At 36.0% G+C, this 18,753-nt stretch overlaps 3 protein-coding genes across 6 annotated transcripts; 2 read left to right on the top strand and 1 right to left on the bottom strand.

The window, feature by feature from the left end:
* Positions 1–4: 4 nt before the first annotated feature.
* Positions 5–7,291, top strand: LOC114537510 (GTP-binding protein 2-like). The gene is made up of 11 exons (XM_028558549.1): positions 5–261; positions 348–374; positions 1,094–1,393; positions 2,516–2,713; positions 3,421–3,595; positions 4,032–4,248; positions 4,936–5,071; positions 5,396–5,454; positions 5,812–5,983; positions 6,594–6,755; positions 7,012–7,291. Exons 1-11 carry the CDS (start codon positions 160–162, stop codon positions 7,168–7,170), a joined length of 1,707 nt encoding a protein of 568 aa, XP_028414350.1. The 5' UTR covers positions 5–159; the 3' UTR covers positions 7,171–7,291.
* Positions 7,292–7,899: 608 nt separating this feature from the next.
* On the bottom strand, positions 7,900–10,678 carry LOC114537485. Of its 4 annotated transcripts, none has more exons than XM_028558519.1 (4): positions 10,457–10,678; positions 9,975–10,070; positions 9,485–9,707; positions 7,900–9,196 (listed from the first exon to the last, which is right to left on the bottom strand). In XM_028558519.1, the coding sequence occupies exons 2-4, from the start codon at positions 9,994–9,996 to the stop codon at positions 8,950–8,952; spliced, it is 492 nt and encodes a 163-aa protein (XP_028414320.1). In that variant the 5' UTR covers positions 9,997–10,070; positions 10,457–10,678; the 3' UTR covers positions 7,900–8,949. The 4 variants fall into 4 exon arrangements, with proteins under 4 accessions (XP_028414320.1, XP_028414318.1, XP_028414319.1 ...); XM_028558517.1 differs by having other exon boundaries at positions 9,975–10,033; XM_028558518.1 differs by having other exon boundaries at positions 9,975–10,030.
* Positions 10,679–10,812: 134 nt separating this feature from the next.
* On the top strand, positions 10,813–17,352 carry LOC114537491 (serine/threonine-protein phosphatase PP1-beta catalytic subunit). The gene is made up of 7 exons (XM_028558531.1): positions 10,813–10,907; positions 10,978–11,106; positions 13,923–14,153; positions 15,233–15,337; positions 15,828–16,051; positions 16,410–16,544; positions 16,977–17,352. The coding sequence occupies exons 1-7, from the start codon at positions 10,856–10,858 to the stop codon at positions 17,091–17,093; spliced, it is 993 nt and encodes a 330-aa protein (XP_028414332.1). The 5' UTR covers positions 10,813–10,855; the 3' UTR covers positions 17,094–17,352.
* Positions 17,353–18,753: the final 1,401 nt, after the last annotated feature.

The following is an 18,753-nucleotide window of genomic DNA, read 5'->3' as shown; positions in this document are numbered from 1 at the left end:
TAAACTGGGCAACTGGCTGATGAAACACTGTTGAAATACCTCCTGTGTTTTCATTGTTTTGGCGTAATATCTGCTTTATTTTGAGCAGAAATATGAAGTGATGTTCATTGTGCAATGTGGATTGCCTGCATGTACCATTAATTGGAAGAGACGCTGCAAATGGCATACTTGTTAGACGTGTCTGACAATGTCGATTTCGGCTCTTCTTTCGAGACGGCAGATGTAAACAAAGCCCATAACCGATGCAGCTTACCGCCAGAGGTGAAAATATTTCAAATTTTTTATGCATAGCTAAAAAACGTATGAATTATTTCAACAACTATTTTATTTTATTTATATTGTCACAGATTGAGGAGGGCAATGTTGAATATAAAGTAAGTTTTTAATAATACCAGCATATAGATTGCTGTTAAGTGTTAACTTCTGAATTGTGACTCCAAAGACTGTTTACATTAGGTTTCCCTCGAATATAATTCTCATGAGCTAATGTTTCAGTTTCTTGGAATGATACAACTTAGCATCAGCTCTGTATACTAAGAAATTGTTCCTGTTTTAGCTATGCAAACAACTTATTAAGTGTATACATATGTTTTGTATTCTTACAGAAATGATATTTGCTTTTGAATTGCTGCAATGTTTTATTGCAAATTGTTGTGAAATGCTGAAAATATAACTTTGCAAAGTTTTCAGATTTTGTATAATTTAATTTGTGTATATGCATGCACAGAAAATGTCAATTTTCCACATTTTGGCAAGAAATGGCAACAATTTATGCACAGAATGCAAAAGAATACAAAATATGCGAACTTTGCACAAATATGTTTCCTGATTTTTACAATATTTTACAACCATGACCCCTAGCTTTCTTCGCAGAGCTCTGACAGTTTTTTATTGTATGTATATATATTTTGTTTTTTGATTTGTGATTGCATGTTGTCAGGAGGCATCTTGTAATAATTGAAGAATGTGTAGATTTCCAAAACCAATCTCTTGATTTGCAAGTTTTTTCTGGAATGTCTCATGATCTAGTTGAACTTGAACTGATAGTTATCTTGACAAATCCAACACCTCAATGTTTAATTTATATTTCCAGCTAAAGCTTGTGAACCCAAGTGAAGCAAGGCTTGTACAACTTGTGACACAGTTGAAATGGAGACTGCAGGAAGGTCAAGGCGAAGCTATATATGAAATAGGAGTTGAAGACAATGGCATTATGACCGGACTCACCAGAAAAGAACTGAACCTGTCATTGGAGACATTACAGAGCATGGCTTCCAAACTCGGCTCAGAGGCCACTGTTTTGCGAGAGCAAGTGGTTGATGGATGTGATGTTGATAACAATGAAAAATTGGTGGCTGAAGTTCTTGTTCGTAAGGTTTCAGATGATCACCAGGTACATGCAGTTAAATCACTGTGGTTAAATTAATTCAGTTTTGAGTTACTAAATAGTTAGTTGGACGACTAACGGCTACACAATTCACTATTTCTAGGACACCACTAGTGAGATCAAATCAAATCTTTTCATGTGAGGTTTTTACTCAAAAATAGTTTAAATAGTCAAAAGGTTTGAAAATATTGTTTTCTGATCAGCTTTCACAAGAAAATTAGATTACTCAATCTTAATTTCTTTGATGAGAATGTTGAATCATATCTCTAATTAACAAAGGAGCTGTCACACTGCATTTTCTAATAGGTTTTAATAAAGAGTGCAGGTACAACAACTGCCTGAATAGACCTTTTTCATGATGTCAAATGCGGAAAGTCTGATGTTACACGAAGTTTGATTGGCTTGACAGTTTTGTGGAGCCAATCAAATTTTGTGTAACATCAGACTTTCCGCGTTTGACGTCATTATGAGAAAGGTCTATTAGACAAAAATACTTTTCGACATTTGCTACTTTAGGAACTTTTTGTACCATATTTGGTAGGAAGTCATATTAGATTGCTAATGGATGACTTGTGCTTTAGACTAATTTTTACTCATTTTAGTACGTTCTTTCAGAAAATGTCTTTTTTATCGCCAAGGTAAGAAATTAGTCTAAATCGAAAGTCATCCATTAAGTTGGTACGAATGATTATGGTGCCAGGCTCCTTTCTTTGAAATTGCAGGTTCAATAACCTAAGAAAGTATAAATAGAAACTAGGTAGCACTAAGTAAGAATTTAAAACCTATTCAATCTGAGTTCATCTGAGTTTCAATATTTCCAAGACTTAATGGTCAAGGAAAAACACATTAAAAAGTTTAAGCTCCGTATTCATCGGGAAAGTTTCGTTCATTCTTACGTATGTGAAAAGATTGATTGTGCAAGAGTGTAAATAAGTGAGTCCAGATGCGTTTGAAGACTTTATTGCTTATTAATTTAAACGTAAAATATGTCCTCGTGTTCGACGTTTCACATACGACGCGAAGCTTAAACTTTCTATAAATTCAACACGCAAAAACGTGCAATGTAATAACTTTATTCTCTGCCGCATTTCTCTAGACTTATTTTGAAAGTTGTTTTTTCCCCCCTAGTTTATCGATATTCGCTTGGCAGTTCTTGGTAATGTTGATGTTGGAAAGAGCACACTCGTTGGTGTGTTGACACAAGGGGAGTTGGATAATGGTCGGGGGCGAGCAAGACTCAATCTCTTCAGGCATCTTCACGAAATTGAATCCGGTCGTACATCAAGCATCAGTCATGAAATTCTTGGCTTTGACAGCAAAGGACAGGTATTCAAGCTATGAATGACCTGGGGCTGATTGAAAGCTTGAGCTAGAGCGCTATCCGCCAGACACTGATTTTTTCAACTATTTTAAACATTCTTGGAAATCAATGAAATCACAGATGCCATAATGGTTAATAAATTACGAGCTAATAGTTATGAAAACCCAAATTTAGAAATACCAGGTTATATTCCCTGCAACAGCGGGCAATTTTAGAATAATTGAATATATACAACATGTGCAAACACGCGCGTAGATTTTCCGCATTTATGTCAAAAGTAGACAAGAATAGACCTTTTTCATAATTAGTCAAACGCGGAAAGTCTGATGTTACACGAAATTTAATTGGCTCCACTAAACTATCGAGCCAATCAAACTTCGTGTAACATCAGACTTTCCGCGTTTGACGTCATTATGAAAAAGGTCTATTCCGTCAGTTCATTAAGTTCTTGGCATACGAAGGCTGCTTATCCTTAGCGCTGTCAGCCAGATAGTGGTTCGATCTAAAACGAACATTATAATAAAACGTGTATTTTCTTTGACTGACACAAGCGAGGTTCACTGCATCTTACTTTTCAGAAGGATCTGAGGTGCATACATCACAAGTTGTTTAAAATTCCAACCTATACCCTAGACTTGTAGTATACTATCATGATGATTGCATGGTGAAATATGTGATTTGGTGTGATTTAAACCAAATTTTGTACGTGCAGGTTTTGAACTACAATGATTCTGGAAGTGCAGAGGAGATTTGTGAGATGTCCTCAAAAATCATCACGTTCCTTGACTTGGCTGGCCATCATAAATATCTCAAGACAACGATATTTGGACTTACTGGTCATATACCTGATTATGCAATGCTGGTCATTGCTGCCAATGCAGGAGTGGGTAAGTAGAATACAAAATTACTGATTTACAGTTTATCTTGGAACAGTAGTTTCCAGGGAAAAGCAATGTATTCCTGTTCAAGTCAATTTATCCCGTAGAGAGGGTGCATGTCATCTCAATTAACTTAATTTTTTTTTAATAAAATAACGTATTCATACACGTATATAATTCAGGTATAAATGTACCAAATTTTATATTGTAATGTAATAATATTATCAGTAATAACAATATTGAAAAACACTTTGAATCCTTAATATCTTTGTGAGAAGAGTATCATATACGATACGGACTCTCCTGACCTAAGACCTAAATAAGACCTAACTCTCTGACCTGAGACCTAACACCAGAGAAATGTTTTTATCTATTTTAGACAGTTATTAATTATTGTGAAGTTGTTAATATTAAGTAGTTTTAAAACTTTTGGTACGTTGTATAGTTGGTACCTCGCGTGAGCACCTTGGTCTGTGCATTGCTCTCGATGTTCCAATGTTTATTGTTGTCAATAAAACCGACACATGCACGGCTTCTATGACTGAGCGAACTATTAAAGGCCTGGAGAGAGTTCTCAAGTCACCTGGCTGCAAAAAGATCCCATTACGTGTTTCAAACCCGGACGATTCCGTAGTTGCCGCGGCCAACTTAGTTTCAAACAGGTGGGACAATTACTTATGTGAACAGGTCTAAGTGCTGATTCTCATTTGTCAGCGACACTTATTTAGAATAACAAAGCACTAAAAAGTCACTTTGTATTCTCTCGTGATCAAACCGGTCATATTTTGAACTGAAATATTACGAGTATTTCGTTATAAAGAGAAGGCAACGAATCTCCACCTGCTCTTTTGCGCTATGTATAGATGTACTAGTAGCGATATATACTTGGTTGCAGAGTTATTGAAACACTCTAAAGTACCAGTAATCTGTCTAAATTCAACAGTTAACAGGACCGGTCTGGCTGTTTTTACTGTATAAAGGAAAGCGCTCTAGTCATCGCCGATTGGTCGGTGACCAATGAGTATCAGGCTTTATCACTCTCCTGATCGGATTATATGCTGGGGCCGGTCGCATCAAACCCGTTTAGCTTAAACGGTGGATAAGTCAAAATTAAATAACACTCAACTTGAATATTATACACTGATTATATTGTTGTAAACAGTATCTTTGTATTAAGGTGAAAGACATTTAGTTCGCTTGTTGAATAAAATGATAGACTTGCTTTCTATTCTGCCAATTTTTCCCACGTTTAAGCCAAACCGGCTTGATGCAACCGGCACCTGATGAAAGTAGTTCGTGTAATCCTTCATTTTTAAACAGCCTCAGTTGATTTCCTAAACTTTCTACAGGACGACTCCAATCTTCACAGTGTCCAGCGTCACAGGACAAGATTTGGATCTTCTGACGCAGTTTCTAAATGTGATTCCCCCACGTCAAAGTAAGGAAGAACAGGAGACGTTAATGCAAGAGGATCCCGAATATCTGGTGGGCGTTTAATTTATGTTGAGTGTATACTGTGAACACAAACTCTTGTTCTATCATTTAGAACCGTATATGGCGAGATATGCATCACAGTTCAAAAGTTAAACAGGGCGTTTGTTATATAATACATGACGGCTGGATATTATCTTTGATAGTCTTCATTATTGTTTTTATTATTGAGACCATACCTGACTTTGTAGCTGAATATAAATGTTGACAAGAACGTAGTGCGATTAGATCAGATAAAATGCCCCAAAAAAATAATGTTGTGTTTGAATTAAGGTGAATATATGCATGCGAATGCAGTGTGTTACATAATTTATTTAGGTGGACGAAACTTTCAATGTTCCTGGAACTGGGCTTGTTCTTGGAGGAACCCTGATGAGGTATGATGTAGAAAATAATCCTCCCAAGATTTTGCTTGTGTTTTAAATTCAGTAACAGGTGAAAAAAAAGGAAAATTTAGCAGCCAAGCATGTATGATGCCCAATTAGATCATGTTTTTCGCAGAAGCGTAGAAAATATGACTATATAAAAACCACTTCACATTTGATAGGTTTATTGGCCAAGCGTAAACGCCGGGGGGGGGGGTAGCTTGTTCAAATCTCGGAAACTTTTTATTCAAAACAGCTAGTCATAATTTAGCAAATGCTAATTTAAAGTAGCTATAACCTGTCCTTAATTCTAACCATGTAGTTGTACTTGTTTCTTTATATCTTGATGGCTGTTCTGTTTTATTGCAGAGGTTTGATACGAGAGGGTGACGTCATGATGTTAGGACCTTCTGAACATGGAGAATTTCATGAAAGCAAAGTTATGGCAATTCGTCGAAATCGCGTCCCCTGTCGCCATATCAAAGCAGGCCAATCAGCAACTTTGGCACTTTCTGGTGTTGAAAAAACATTCATCCGTCGTGTATGTATTTCTATTAAAGAACCCAATAGACCTTTTTCATAATGACGTCAAACGCGGAAAGTCTGATGTTACACGAAGTTTGATTGGCTCGATAGTTTAGTGGAGCCAATTAAATTTCGTGTAACATCAGACTTTCCGCGTCTGACGTCATTATAAGAAAGGTCTATTGGATTCAATCCTGAGATTGCTTGATATAGGTGATAGTTCATATTAGGCGAACGTAGCTCAAACGTTTTCGTAGTGACTTGCTAGTGGTCATATAGACTTGCTCCAAGTCTCGCTCAAAATAGTTTTAGATTTTGATAGGTCTATCCAGCTAGGGTAATCTTGAGATCAGTGCGTATTGAGTGTTTTTGCAGAAATATTTGCTGATGGCTATTAGGCGTCTGCATAACTCAGGCTTTCTGATTCTTGAATGAAATGTCTTGAATATAAGTGAAATACCAGATAGATCTCGTCTGCTAAAGTTCTGAATCAAATCACGATCAAATGAAAGTACAAAAATCATGTTGCCCATGATCTGGAGACTATTGGACGGAGTCTTTTTTTTATATACGGATGATGTTCTTATAATTTTTTAATGATTTATTGACATATTTTTGTTATATAGGGAATGGCCTTGCTTTCTCTATCATTGAAACCTGCCTGTTACTCGGCTATTGAGGCGAGCCTGTTTCTTTTATTCCATACAAGTGAGTTATCGGAGGGTTTCCAAGGCACTTTACACGTGGGAAAAATTGTCCAGACGGTAACCATCGAAAAGATTTCTCAGGTACGGAAAGACAATCTGGTTAAATATAACGAGTTTTCTAGGTCAAAACACATTTCCCGCGCAGTTAATTTTGGTCACATTTTTAAGGGTTGAATTATCTAAACTGGGATGTATTAGGTTGCATATTGTAACATTAGTATAGCTTGCATCATTTCTGTTCAACTGTATCCACAGCGATCACTGAGCTGTACTACTGTATACTTATAAATCAATGTAATTCATCGATATTAAAATGTTGATTACAAATGTTTTCTAGCCTTTAAAAACTGGCCAATGGGCGACCGTGACTTTCAAATTTCTGAGAAATCCAGAGTTTGTCAGAACAGGATCAAAGATATTTTTCCGTCAAGGTAGAACAAAAGCTATGGGAACAATCTTAAAAACTTTTCCGTTTGAAAACAAAGTTGACAGGTGAACTACGATTGGGCCGAGTCGTACTGCACTGCACTATTCACCGTAAAAAGACCTGGGGCCGGTTGTATCAAGCCCGTTTACCTTAAACGGTGGATAAGTCAAAATTAAATAACACTTTTACATCCCTCTTGAATGAGTCAACTTGAATATTATGCACTGAATATGTAGTTGTAAACAGTATCTTTGTATTAAGGTTGAAAACATTTAGTTTGCTTGTTGAATAAAACGATAGACTTGCTTTCTATTTTGAACTTAACCACCGTTTAAGCTAAACGGGCTTGATACAACAGGCCCCAGGTTATTTAACTTCGAACGCAAAATTCCATGGTTGCACTTGTTATAAATAGCACATGCTTTGGAATATTCTCGTGCCCAGAACTGTGCGCTTACGCAAAATGTGGTAACAGATGTTGAAGAAACCGTCAGAATTGTTACTTCAGTCCGTCAGAACTGGCTATCCGTAATACACCCTTCGTTAAGGCCCTGCATGGTTGCTGCTCGCGCACGCAAGTCTCTGGTTACGAGAACTCACGCCTGTATTCTAAAAACCCGCTCACACTCAAACTCAGTGAGTGAAAGATCTCATTCTGCATGATTGCATGACGGTATTTCCACTTGAATAAGAGATTTTCAGTGTTTTACCTTAAAACTTTCCACTGATAAAAAAACACTTTCACGTTAATCAGTTGTAACAAAATTTCTATTTTAAACTCAATGAGAGTGAGTGCATGTGAGTAATTTTTGAGAATACAGGCGTTACAAATGTTGATATTAAGAAGAACAGTTAGCAAAAGGTTTAAATTCAGTTCCAATGTTACCACTCATAGCAGTATTTCTTGTTTTAAGCAGGGCGACATAATAGTTTTATGTACATATATGTCCAGTATTTTAAACTATAGAGAAACTTTTAGATTGTAGGTTAGCAAATTGACATTTTTTCTTAAATAAATTGTGTTGAAATTATACTTTATGTGAAAAATTGAGTTATTTTGAAAAAAAGAATTATTAAAATTCTTCAATTCCAATCATCAGTGAGGAGCAGGGGACTACAGTGTGTACCGAAAATCGCTAGTGTTTGAAATGCAATTAGAAACAATACAGAGATATGATTGTTCTAAAATGCGTTGATGATACGTGACAAAAGAATGCGATATCTTGTTATATTTGAATTTCAGACTGTCGTTTCTCTGCAATTGGCCTGTAGAGGCAGAATGAGGATGTTCATACGTTGTAGATGCTCAGTGCACCAAAAAAAACATGGTTGTACTGAATGAAATTTAGCCCCGTTTACACTATATACACTCAATTTACTGGTACGGCACGGCTAAAATGGTATAGTGTAAACGGGGCTTTTAAAGACTATTGTTTTTGGTGACGACAAAGTGCTTATTAAAATAAGCGTGCGGGAGGTCGCGTTGGAGGTCGCGCCCCTCTGCCTTGGCAAAAAATCTAAAAGTACTTGACTCCATGTGCAACAGCCAGAATAACTGATTATTGACCGAGCGTGAGGTCTGTATTGTGAAATATCAGACCGAGGCTTTTTAGTACAGATCGAACAAGCGAGGTCAATAATAATCTTTTTATTATATGGCTGAACTGCATGAGGCATCCGGGATATTGGTCCAGATACGGAATATACGGGCCACGGTCCGGATATGGATTTTTACGGACCGCTCGTCAAGCAATCAGCATGGAGGATATTGAAAAGTCATATAATAAATAAATATACATTATACTTATTTTCATAACTGCCATTGCATAATAATATAATAGTTTCGGCTTAACTAGAGCTTCGAGCCCTCTTTTGCATACGTTTATTCTTTTTTGCCTCTAATGCTTCAGCTTGCATAAGTTTTTGTAATCCTCTGGGATCTTTAGGATGATAACCTAATCGTTGTGCCTCCAACTGCTTTTCTTTCTGTTTCTCTTTTAACTCCCGTTTCTGTGCACGGAGATCTTTCATTTTCGCCCTGTACTCTGCAATCATTTCCGGCATTTTCTTCATGTTTTCTTCAATCAATTTTCGTCTTCAAGTGAAAATGAATTTTTATCAATGGAAACACTCAGCCTTTTTCACAAGCATCTTGGGGGTTAAGGTGGGGAAAATAATCTGCAGGTTCCAAAAAAAATCTATGGTGGTTGCCAGGAATAATCACTTCAATGAATAACTTTATTGGCAATGAAATGCAATTGCAAAATTATAAAAAAAGGGATATGCCCCACTTAGTTTGTTATGAGCTGAAGACATGTATACAGAACAGACTTTATATCATCGTTAAGAATATTGGTAAAATTCATAATCAATCTATTATTACCTTTCTTCTCTTGCTTTTTCCTTTTTTGAATATTTGGGTACCATATCTAGAGACCTATCACGCAAAGGTTTTGTTGGCCAATAATACCCATCTGATACATACTGTTTTCTTATCTTTGCTAATCTTCTTGCACTTAGCTTTGCCTTCACATATCGACCATTTACAAAAGTTGGCTTGGACAATTCTAACCACTTAGCCACCTCATCACTGACACACTGCTCATCTAAGAAAAAAATTTTTAAAACCAAATTTTGTAATATATATATTACATATATGTAATATTTGGCCAGTTTTGTTACACTTTCTTGTAAGCACATCCACGGCTTTGCCAATTTATTGTTTCATATCTGGTACATTGTATATTTCAAAAATTTAGGCGATTTTTTCTGCCCCCCTAAAGGAAGTTGCGCCCGTACGCTTATGATAACAGGTAATATGACATGGACAAAGCATAATTGCTGTATTCATAACTCTAAAAGGCTATACATACCTTGATTTTGTTCAAATAGCATTTCACTCTCTTTTGTAACACCAATGCAAATAAATCTGCTGGTCAAAATTATAGTGTCTCAAGATAACATGACAGCTATTTGTAGGAGAAATTTGTAGATAAATATAAAAATCTATTTTTTAGAAAATTCTATATACTTTGGGCAATATGGAACGACGTTGGCCACAGTTCAGAATCATGTCAATCTATACTAAATTCCTATGAACTCAACTAAATTAACTTACTAAGTACTAGGGGATACTGAAGCTGGTCTGAATGCATATCCACACCATCCTAGCATAAGGACAAGAAGGATTTCTATGCACACACCAAGATGGCATTGTAACACCTTCAAGCTAGTTGTCCCCACCCCTTATTGTAATGATTACCACCCTTGATGATATCCCAAGAATATGCATGGCCTAAATAGTCAATCAATATTTCTATATTTAATCATAATTGGAACAAAGAAGATTAGTTACCTAGTTTTTGGTAAGAAATCCATTTTTTTAATACCACAGCATTTTGACAACTTTATGAAATTAAATGAAGAACACCTTTGTTTCAATATTCTCAAAGCCATTATTTTCGCAACAAAATATCATATACACTTTCTTAAAGTTTCTTTGATATTTTAATTTTTAAATATTTTCAATATATGTATGATCGTATATCAATGTATGATCTTATTTGCTTTTGGTAATTTGGTTATTACCACTGGTTATTACCTATTAGAGAATGTGCCATGAAGTATTTACTTCCGGATTACTTTTGACCGTGGGCACAAACCGAACTGCGCTTGCGCATTTTGCACAGAAATTTCTTTTCAATTCTTTCGCAAAAACTGTGGCAGCGAAGGGCGATATAAGAAATAAACTGAAATGGCGGAAGGCGAACTTGTTGTCGATAGTGTTATTTCAAGACTTCTAGACGGTATGTTCCTTCTTATAACATCATTCGGCTCCTATTATGTAACACCCTTATGCTCTCTTCATCGTTTTAGCTCGAGGAAGGCCGGGTAAAAGTGTTCAGTTGACCGAAGCCGAAGTTCGCGGCTTGTGTCTCAAGTCAAGAGAAATATTTTTAAGCCAGCCGATTCTGTTAGAACTAGAAGCTCCCCTGAAAATATGTGGTGAGTAGCATTCGCCAAAATGAAAAATGATGTCGGTATTATGTTTAAATATTATCTCAAGTTTGCTTCTTGTTCATTTTTAATCGTTTATATAACGATGAAATGAAGCAGTAATGACGAAGGTCCATTATATTGTTTATTATATCGATGTCAAATTCTATTCTGTTATTAATCCCCGGCTGTTTAGATAGTTATAGAACTTTATATCATCTAGACTCCTGTCATAGTTTTCAATAGTTCTCAATAGCTTAATTGGGTGTATATTTTTACTGTAGCATTTAGATGGGAATGATAATGTTGAAACTTACAAGTAGTGTGTAAATAGATATACCGTATTAATACTATCATCTAAGTGTATATTAATGCAATTTAATTATGGTAGACTGGGCTGGATCAAAATGACCTGATTTCAACAACACTATATTAGGACAAATATTTGCAGTCAATTTATTTCCCTTTGGTTGAATATGTTGAAGTTTTTTTCAAAATTGCTAGAATACAATGTTCAAAGTTATGCTCAATGGTTCATTTCTAAAGAAAATTAACAACCTCTGTTTCTGTAGCTGTGGTAGGAAAAGTTTGCATAATAGTCTATGTGACCAAGAAGTAAGAAAATTTCTTTGCACATCTTTTTACTTCCTTGCCTTTGAAGGTTTAAAACAAATTTGATAGGTTCAATTTTTTACAATATGTTATCAGGCCGAATCCTAGACATTCCTGCAATTTCATTGGCTGTAGCTGCAGGTGAAATTTAAAAATTTAACAATATCTGATCTTGGTCCAGATGTATACCATTATGTGTATTTTGATCAAGTATTCCCAGAGGTATATGCGTTTTACTTTTAATACATATTTTTGAAAAGTGCAAAAATTAGTCAAAAATGGCATATTAAATAAGAAAAGAATAATGTTTGTTTTCAACGTTTTTCATCCTATTACTTCTTGACCTTTACTTACCCCTGGCAGCTATATTCTGTGCAAACCCAAACTCACTGTTGTATTGTTAAACAAGGCTTATTAAAGAAAGAACAAGCAGAATTCATGCGAAATTGTTTGTTAAATTTGTGCACTACCGAATGACTTTTATCCCCCATTTGGAACAAAGTCTAAACCATAATAGCCAATTTTGTTTTAACACTTCCAACATGTCATAACACAGAAAATAAAAAGACCTATCCATCTGTCAAATGTTTCTATTTAAACTTCATTGAAACAGACAAATATGGGTGATAAAATACTAGGATTTGTCAACTCACTACTTTAATGCCATTTTTATAGCTAATTTTTAATTAAAACTGCAATATCTCGGTCAAAACTACATGAAAAACCTCATGCTATGTACCAAAATTTAATTTAGACATTAGACTAGAATATAAAAAACATAATTTGGCTTTGGCATTGTTTTATTATCCTGGTATTCCAAGAGCCCCTATTTACGTATTTAGTTTACATCTACAGTAGTTTAATTACCACATTCAGAAACTCATGTCTTCATGAAGTTTCACATTCACTGTTTCATCTATGGGACATTCTATGTGACTGAAATTCATATCATGAACTTGTGGTGTACATCATTTTGCAAAACAGTGAATAATCAAATAACTAATTGCAATTAGCCTTTCTCACGATGATGAATATGCCGCCATTTTTGGGGTACTTTTTTCAAAAACCGCGAGTGTAAGACTTGGTACCGGCGACTGTCTTTATTTTTAGGCTGAATTTATTCTTCAAATGGTCTGTTTATTCTAAAAAAATTACTTTTGATATTAAAACACAATTTTTAAACAGATTTCAGTAAATTGAAAGTACCCCAAAACGTCATCGTGAGAAAGGCTAATTAGATTAGATATGTTTCAATACAACCAAGAAACAGTGTGGCAGCATCTTTAAGGTCCTTATCAAATATGTGAAACTGACAGAAAATTTATTGACGTCCTTCACACAAGAGCTTTCTGTCCATCTTAATTCTCCCTCCATGCTAAAAGACCCTTGAGTTTTTTTGTCTATTTTAGGCAAATGTACTTCAATAGAGCATATGCTATCTGAATAGTTGAGGTTTCTTGCGTATGACTGCCATTGACTGAACAGAACACTACAATAGCTTGTCTGTCAACTGAAACACTTTCATTATGTCATCAATTACTATAAAACTTAGTGTTTCTCGCTGGAAACATTGCAATAATGATATTATTGACATTTATTGTCGATTTCACATTTAAGAAATAGAAAACATTTTCCGTGTTTCTATACAGTTATAGAAACACGCTTCTCGACCAATCAGCACGCGCGTACTATAAATGTTATATTATAAAACTTGTTGTCACATAATTTCGTTGCGAAGTTCGCAATTACGTTTCGAATGTTCGACAGTTCGAAGTCAAAACAAACTTCGAAGATCAAGTTCATAAACAATTTGAAAATACCTTTTCAAACAGAACTCAGTCAACTCACTAAGTACTGTTAAAACAGTTTTGTACTTTTGTTTCGATTTGAAATGGTCTCATTGTATGCAGTTACGTTCATAAGTCATAATTTTCAGTGTATTTTAATGCTTCGTGACTCAAATTTACGAGCTTGACCTTCAAAGTTTTGAACTTAGTTCATTTTGAACTTCGAACACTGATTCGAAACGTAATTGCGAACTTCGCAACGAACTTCGCAACCGCGTTTTGAAAAGTTATGTGAAATCGACAAAAATGCTTATATATATATTGCTTTAACAATTGAAATTTCTTTCCAAACTATGACAAACAGCCTTTTACATTAGTTTATTTATTTGTTAGCAATTTCAAAATTATGATATTTTAAACTTACAGGCGACATCCACGGCCAATACACAGATCTTCTTCGCCTGTTTGAATATGGTGGATTCCCACCTGAGGCTAACTACCTTTTCCTTGGTGATTATGTTGACAGAGGCAAACAATCATTAGAAACAATATGTTTGTTGTTAGCATACAAAGTGAAATACCCAGAAAATTTCTTCCTACTTCGAGGCAACCACGAGTGTGCAAGTATCAACCGTATATATGGATTTTATGATGAGTGTAAGTGATCAGGATTTTGTTCATTTTCTTTTTTAGATTTATTGTAGGTGTACACAAAGTATTTATTCTGTGAAACTGTCCAGTCTTTTGGCATTTTCCTTTAAGCAATGAAAATTTTTATGATTGCCTTCAGGGTTAGATCAATGCTTGTCTGACAGGAGGGGTGCAGATTTTCCTGTGGGGGCGGGGTGCATCAGTGTGCTATAAAACTTTTACTCAGTCTATCTTGGTTGACTCCAGGCTGACCAGGTTGACTTGACAATGCGTACCAAAGATGCAAGCCTCTAGTCGAGTGCTGAAGCTGCGATCTGCTTAAAGGGATCCTGGTGAAATATATAATGCAACAGATATACAAATACCAAATAATGTAACAGTTTAGATGTATTCACACCCCTCCTGTGAAGGTTTAGGGGGGCACCCCCCACACCCCCAGTGGATCCACCACTGCAATTTTTTGGCCAATAACGTAATAAGAGCCTACAGTATGTATTCCATTTTCAATTTTTTCAGGTGGTGCTAAAAACTTTGGGGAACCCCCCCCCAGAAAATCTGCCCTGATTGCCTTCTATATGAAATCTATTATATATCTATTCTATATCCAATCAATGTTACTGCAATGCTATAATAACATGTCATGTATGTGACACAAAGAATGACAATATCATCTCCCAAAAGTCTATGAATATAAGCTTTGAAACAAAAAATGTCCACCTTTAGAGTATCAGGAAATACAGTTTAGCTGTCGATACACGGATGGTGTTAGATTGTGTAAGAACAAAAAAATTGGTCACGATTTTGCCTATAGCTCGTTCTGAGGTCTTCTGTGTATCCTACTGAACATACAACAGCTAAATGTTTTATAAATTTTTATAATAAAATACAAACAAATTCAAACATTTATCTATGGCCTTTTACCCCAAGTCATGGTGTTATGCAAAAAGTATGTGCATGCAAAACGTTTTATCCTATACGTTATGACGTCCCCATTAGACGTTACGACGTCACTTATTGTTTAACACATGGCTATTTAATATAATAATATATTTAACTAATTTAATATATATTGTCCCACTTTCTAGGCAAGAGAAGATACAATATTAAACTATGGAAGACCTTCACAGATTGCTTCAACTGTTTGCCCATCGCAGCAATTGTGGACGAAAAAATCTTTTGTTGTCACGGAGGTAAGGTTACGTCGCATTTAGGTCGAGTCGAATGCAATTCAAACAATAGGTAATGAGATGATAATGAAGCTTAATGAGGTTTATCAGCTCATTATCTATTGTTTGAATTGCATTCGACACGTTAACCTAGGCCTAAGCGCTCTGAAAAAGTCATTGTAGTTGCACTTGAATCTTATCGTAACAGCGATATAAAATTTTATCGACCCTGCCTTTACACTCTTATTTTCAGGCCCGTAACTAGCGCGGTAGGGAGCGTATATCCATGTATTTAATTCTGCCCGATAGATTTCTTTAAAAACGCATATGCGTACAAGAGAAATCCTTGCGACAGAACTGAATACATCAGCATGCACGACTTCTCCTCCCTAGTTATCACGCTTGTTGTGGGCCTGCTTATTTTATCTAAAACATCAAGAACAGACGGTGTCTATTCTTGGAAGTAGTTTTATTTTGGATATTCCATAACGATTCCCTTGTTTCCATTGCCCAGGACTCTCGCCAGATTTGCAGTCAATGGAACAGATTCGGCGAATAATGAGGCCAACAGACGTCCCCGACACAGGATTGTTGTGTGATTTATTATGGTCAGATCCAGATAAAGACACCAATGGCTGGGGTGAAAATGATCGCGGTGTCTCATTCACATTTGGAGCTGATATGGTCAGCAAGTTCCTCAACAGACATGACTTGGATCTAATATGCAGGGCCCATCAGGTAGGGTCACTTTAGAGAATACCTCAATTCGTTGTATCTCTCGCCTAATATACCCCTTATTAAGTTCCGTTTACACTTGCAATTTTTGCTGCGATTTTATGTGCGATTTTCTTCTTTTGATAGATGTGAATGATTGAATTAGTTAACTATGTTCAAATAGGAGCTCGTACACGTAACAGCTTTCGTAACTTATCACTTGTTTGCATCTATCAAAAGAAGAAAATCGCAAGTGTAAACGGGCCTTTAAGAGAGCTATATTTCATTAATTACGTAATTACAGTGTATTGATCGGCTATTTTTTTTCATCTACAGCCTGTTGTAAAGCTCACTCTGAGTCTGGTTTTTTTTTCGTTTTTAGGTGGTCGAAGATGGTTACGAATTTTTTGCAAAGCGGCAATTGGTAACGTTGTTCTCAGCTCCAAATTACTGCGGGGAATTCGACAATGCTGGTGGCATGATGAGCGTTGATGAAACACTGATGTGTTCCTTCCAGGTGGGTTTTCATATCCTGTAATATAAGAATCTGCTCAAGCCATATTGAAAGCCAAGTTGGTCTGAGTGACAAAAGACTTGTAGGAACCTTCAATCACTATAGTTACCCAGGCCAGACACCCAATGGTGGAAAATAGACTATTTTTGTAAACACCCGTTCAGTCTGAATAAAGTAGGGACTGGTTACTTCAGATAGATCGCAGAAGTGTTATATTTATAGCCTATAAAACGTTTAATACTGGACAAGTTTTATTTACTCTAGTTCAGCCCCGAGGCAAAAATATTTAGAACTAAATAAAACCAATTTCTTCGTTCAACTTCAAGAGTTAAAACCTGGTTTGTTATCGAGACTTTTTGACCTGAGTCAATTAGATTGGTATTATAGTTGTATAATTTCGTTTGCGTTGACGTTTATGTTTCCTTCCACCGGTAGATTCTAAAACCCTCCGAGAAGAAAGCCAAATACCAATATGGTGGACTCAATTCTGGTCGACCAGTCACACCTCCCAGGGGCGGAGCTCCACAACAGAACAAGAAGGGGAAAAAGTAGATTGTAGTTTTACTTCGAAAAACTTTGCTGTCTGCAGCATTGTCGTGCCTTAACAACTTACCCAGTTCGGATAAGAAACGAATTAGCATATTACAGTCTATAATAAATATATCTTGTAAAATAACAGGGGAATGCATTCGAACTCTAGGGTATATTCTTCATACTATAAATTTTGGTTTTAATTTCAATTTCTGAATATTGGAATATCTGTTATGTGAAATTTTTCACTATGAATGTTTAATTATATATCTATTGATGACCTTGTCTATTAGAATCTCTTTTTTGAGCCATCCTACTTGCATTTCTAATTAACTGTTATAAGCTTGATTCATTCGCCGCATTTTTGTCGGGTCAAATGCAATTCAAACAATAGATAATAATATGATGAGGCTGAATGAGATTTATCTGGACTTATTATCTTATGACGCGACCAAAATGCGAGGCCTTTGTTTGCATTTCTAAAGATTTTGAAGACGGACTTTCCCCACAATACTGCACAAACCAGCTGATCTGGTATCATGACCTCGTGAAGCGCCAAAACAAAACTGAGTTATCGTGCGCCTGGAATTATTCATCCTCGTTCTTCCAATTAAGGGCCGCTTCCCACTCTCGCGTTTTTTGCACGTAAAATTTTAAAATCATTTAAATAATACTTATAAAATCAACGATAGAATAGATGCAGAGGGTTGGATTCTGTGGAAGATTTGGTGTGTTATTTCTGCAATAAAATTAATTATGTAAAAACTTTCAAGTTTTCAACTATTACGTGCGTGTACGTACGTGCAAAAAAACGCGACAGTGGAAGCAGCCCTAAGGGCCAATTTCCACTGTCGAGTATTTTGCTCATACGTACACGCCATAGAAATAATAGATATCTATTATTAGATAAAATATATCTATAGATATATGATACACGCGCATGGAATAAAATTTATACGCAAGTACACGCACGTAAAAGTCTAAATCCTTATATATGTCGTATTTGAAAAAGCTAAGTGAATTAATCGAAAAAACTTAGTTTTCCGCATTTGTTGACCCATGTGTTAAAGTCTTCTGAAATTCAGCTTTTCTGAAAGCTAAAATTCAGTTTTGTCGAGGATCTGATTGGTTGATTTTTACACTCTGAGCAGCTGGAAGTGTGTAGTACTGCTACTGCACGCACTGCCACGCAGGAACGACGGACCGTTGCGAGTGAAGTGAACCAGGGGGTGTCGGTAATTTTACCTGAATTTTTAAAAGTATGTTTACATTTACGCCCCTTAGAATAATTTTTCTGGATCTCATTTACACTTTTTGTAATGTAATGTAAAGGATCGCAATATTTGACATTTTTAGCTCTAGGCTATATTCAGGGAGCGTAGTCGTAGAGCACATTTAGGTTGAGGGTAAGGGCATCAACTTCTGCGGCTACTAGCCTGATGAAAAGGGCACAGGCGTTGACACGTATTGTACACTCTTGAAGTTAAAGTCATTATTGCGTTGCCAGCGTTGGCATAGACGTTTCCACGGGGAAAAAGGATACCTCATCTCAAAGCAAAAGAGAACTTTTCAGCAATCTTGTTTAGTTGGGAGCCTTAAGCCCCGTACAGACGGGCAAGTTTTCCTGGACAAGTTTTCCTTGCCATGTTTTATTTGCTCGTATGTACGCGAGATAATTGAA

The sequence above is a fragment of the Dendronephthya gigantea genome, unplaced genomic scaffold (assembly GCF_004324835.1).
Source record: "Dendronephthya gigantea isolate DGI-Jeju-01 unplaced genomic scaffold, DenGig_1.0 000158F, whole genome shotgun sequence".
NCBI lineage: Eukaryota > Metazoa > Cnidaria > Anthozoa > Malacalcyonacea > Nephtheidae > Dendronephthya > Dendronephthya gigantea.
Note: the sequence above shows the minus strand (reverse complement) of the source record. Positions and strands in the feature narration are given on the sequence as shown.

Coding starts and splice junctions, on each gene's coding strand:
- LOC114537510 (XM_028558549.1), top strand. CDS start 160: ATGGCATACTTGTTAGACGTGTCTGACAATGTCGATTTCGGCTCTTCT. Junction 3,596..4,031: donor TGCTGCCAATGCAGGAGTGG/GTAAGTAGAATA, acceptor TACGTTGTATAG/TTGGTACCTCGCGTGAGCAC. Junction 5,455..5,811: donor CTTGGAGGAACCCTGATGAG/GTATGATGTAGA, acceptor GTTTTATTGCAG/AGGTTTGATACGAGAGGGTG.
- LOC114537485 (XM_028558517.1), bottom strand. CDS start 10,557: ATGGCTTTGAGAATATTGAAACAAAGGTGTTCTTCATTTAATTTCATA. Junction 10,034..10,456: donor GATTTCTTACCAAAAACTAG/GTAACTAATCTT, acceptor AATTTTGACCAG/CAGATTTATTTGCATTGGTG. Junction 9,708..9,974: donor GCTATTTGAACAAAATCAAG/GTATGTATAGCC, acceptor TTTTTTTCTTAG/ATGAGCAGTGTGTCAGTGAT.
- LOC114537491 (XM_028558531.1), top strand. CDS start 10,856: ATGGCGGAAGGCGAACTTGTTGTCGATAGTGTTATTTCAAGACTTCTA. Junction 15,338..15,827: donor AATCTTTTGTTGTCACGGAG/GTAAGGTTACGT, acceptor TCCATTGCCCAG/GACTCTCGCCAGATTTGCAG. Junction 16,052..16,409: donor TAATATGCAGGGCCCATCAG/GTAGGGTCACTT, acceptor TTTCGTTTTTAG/GTGGTCGAAGATGGTTACGA.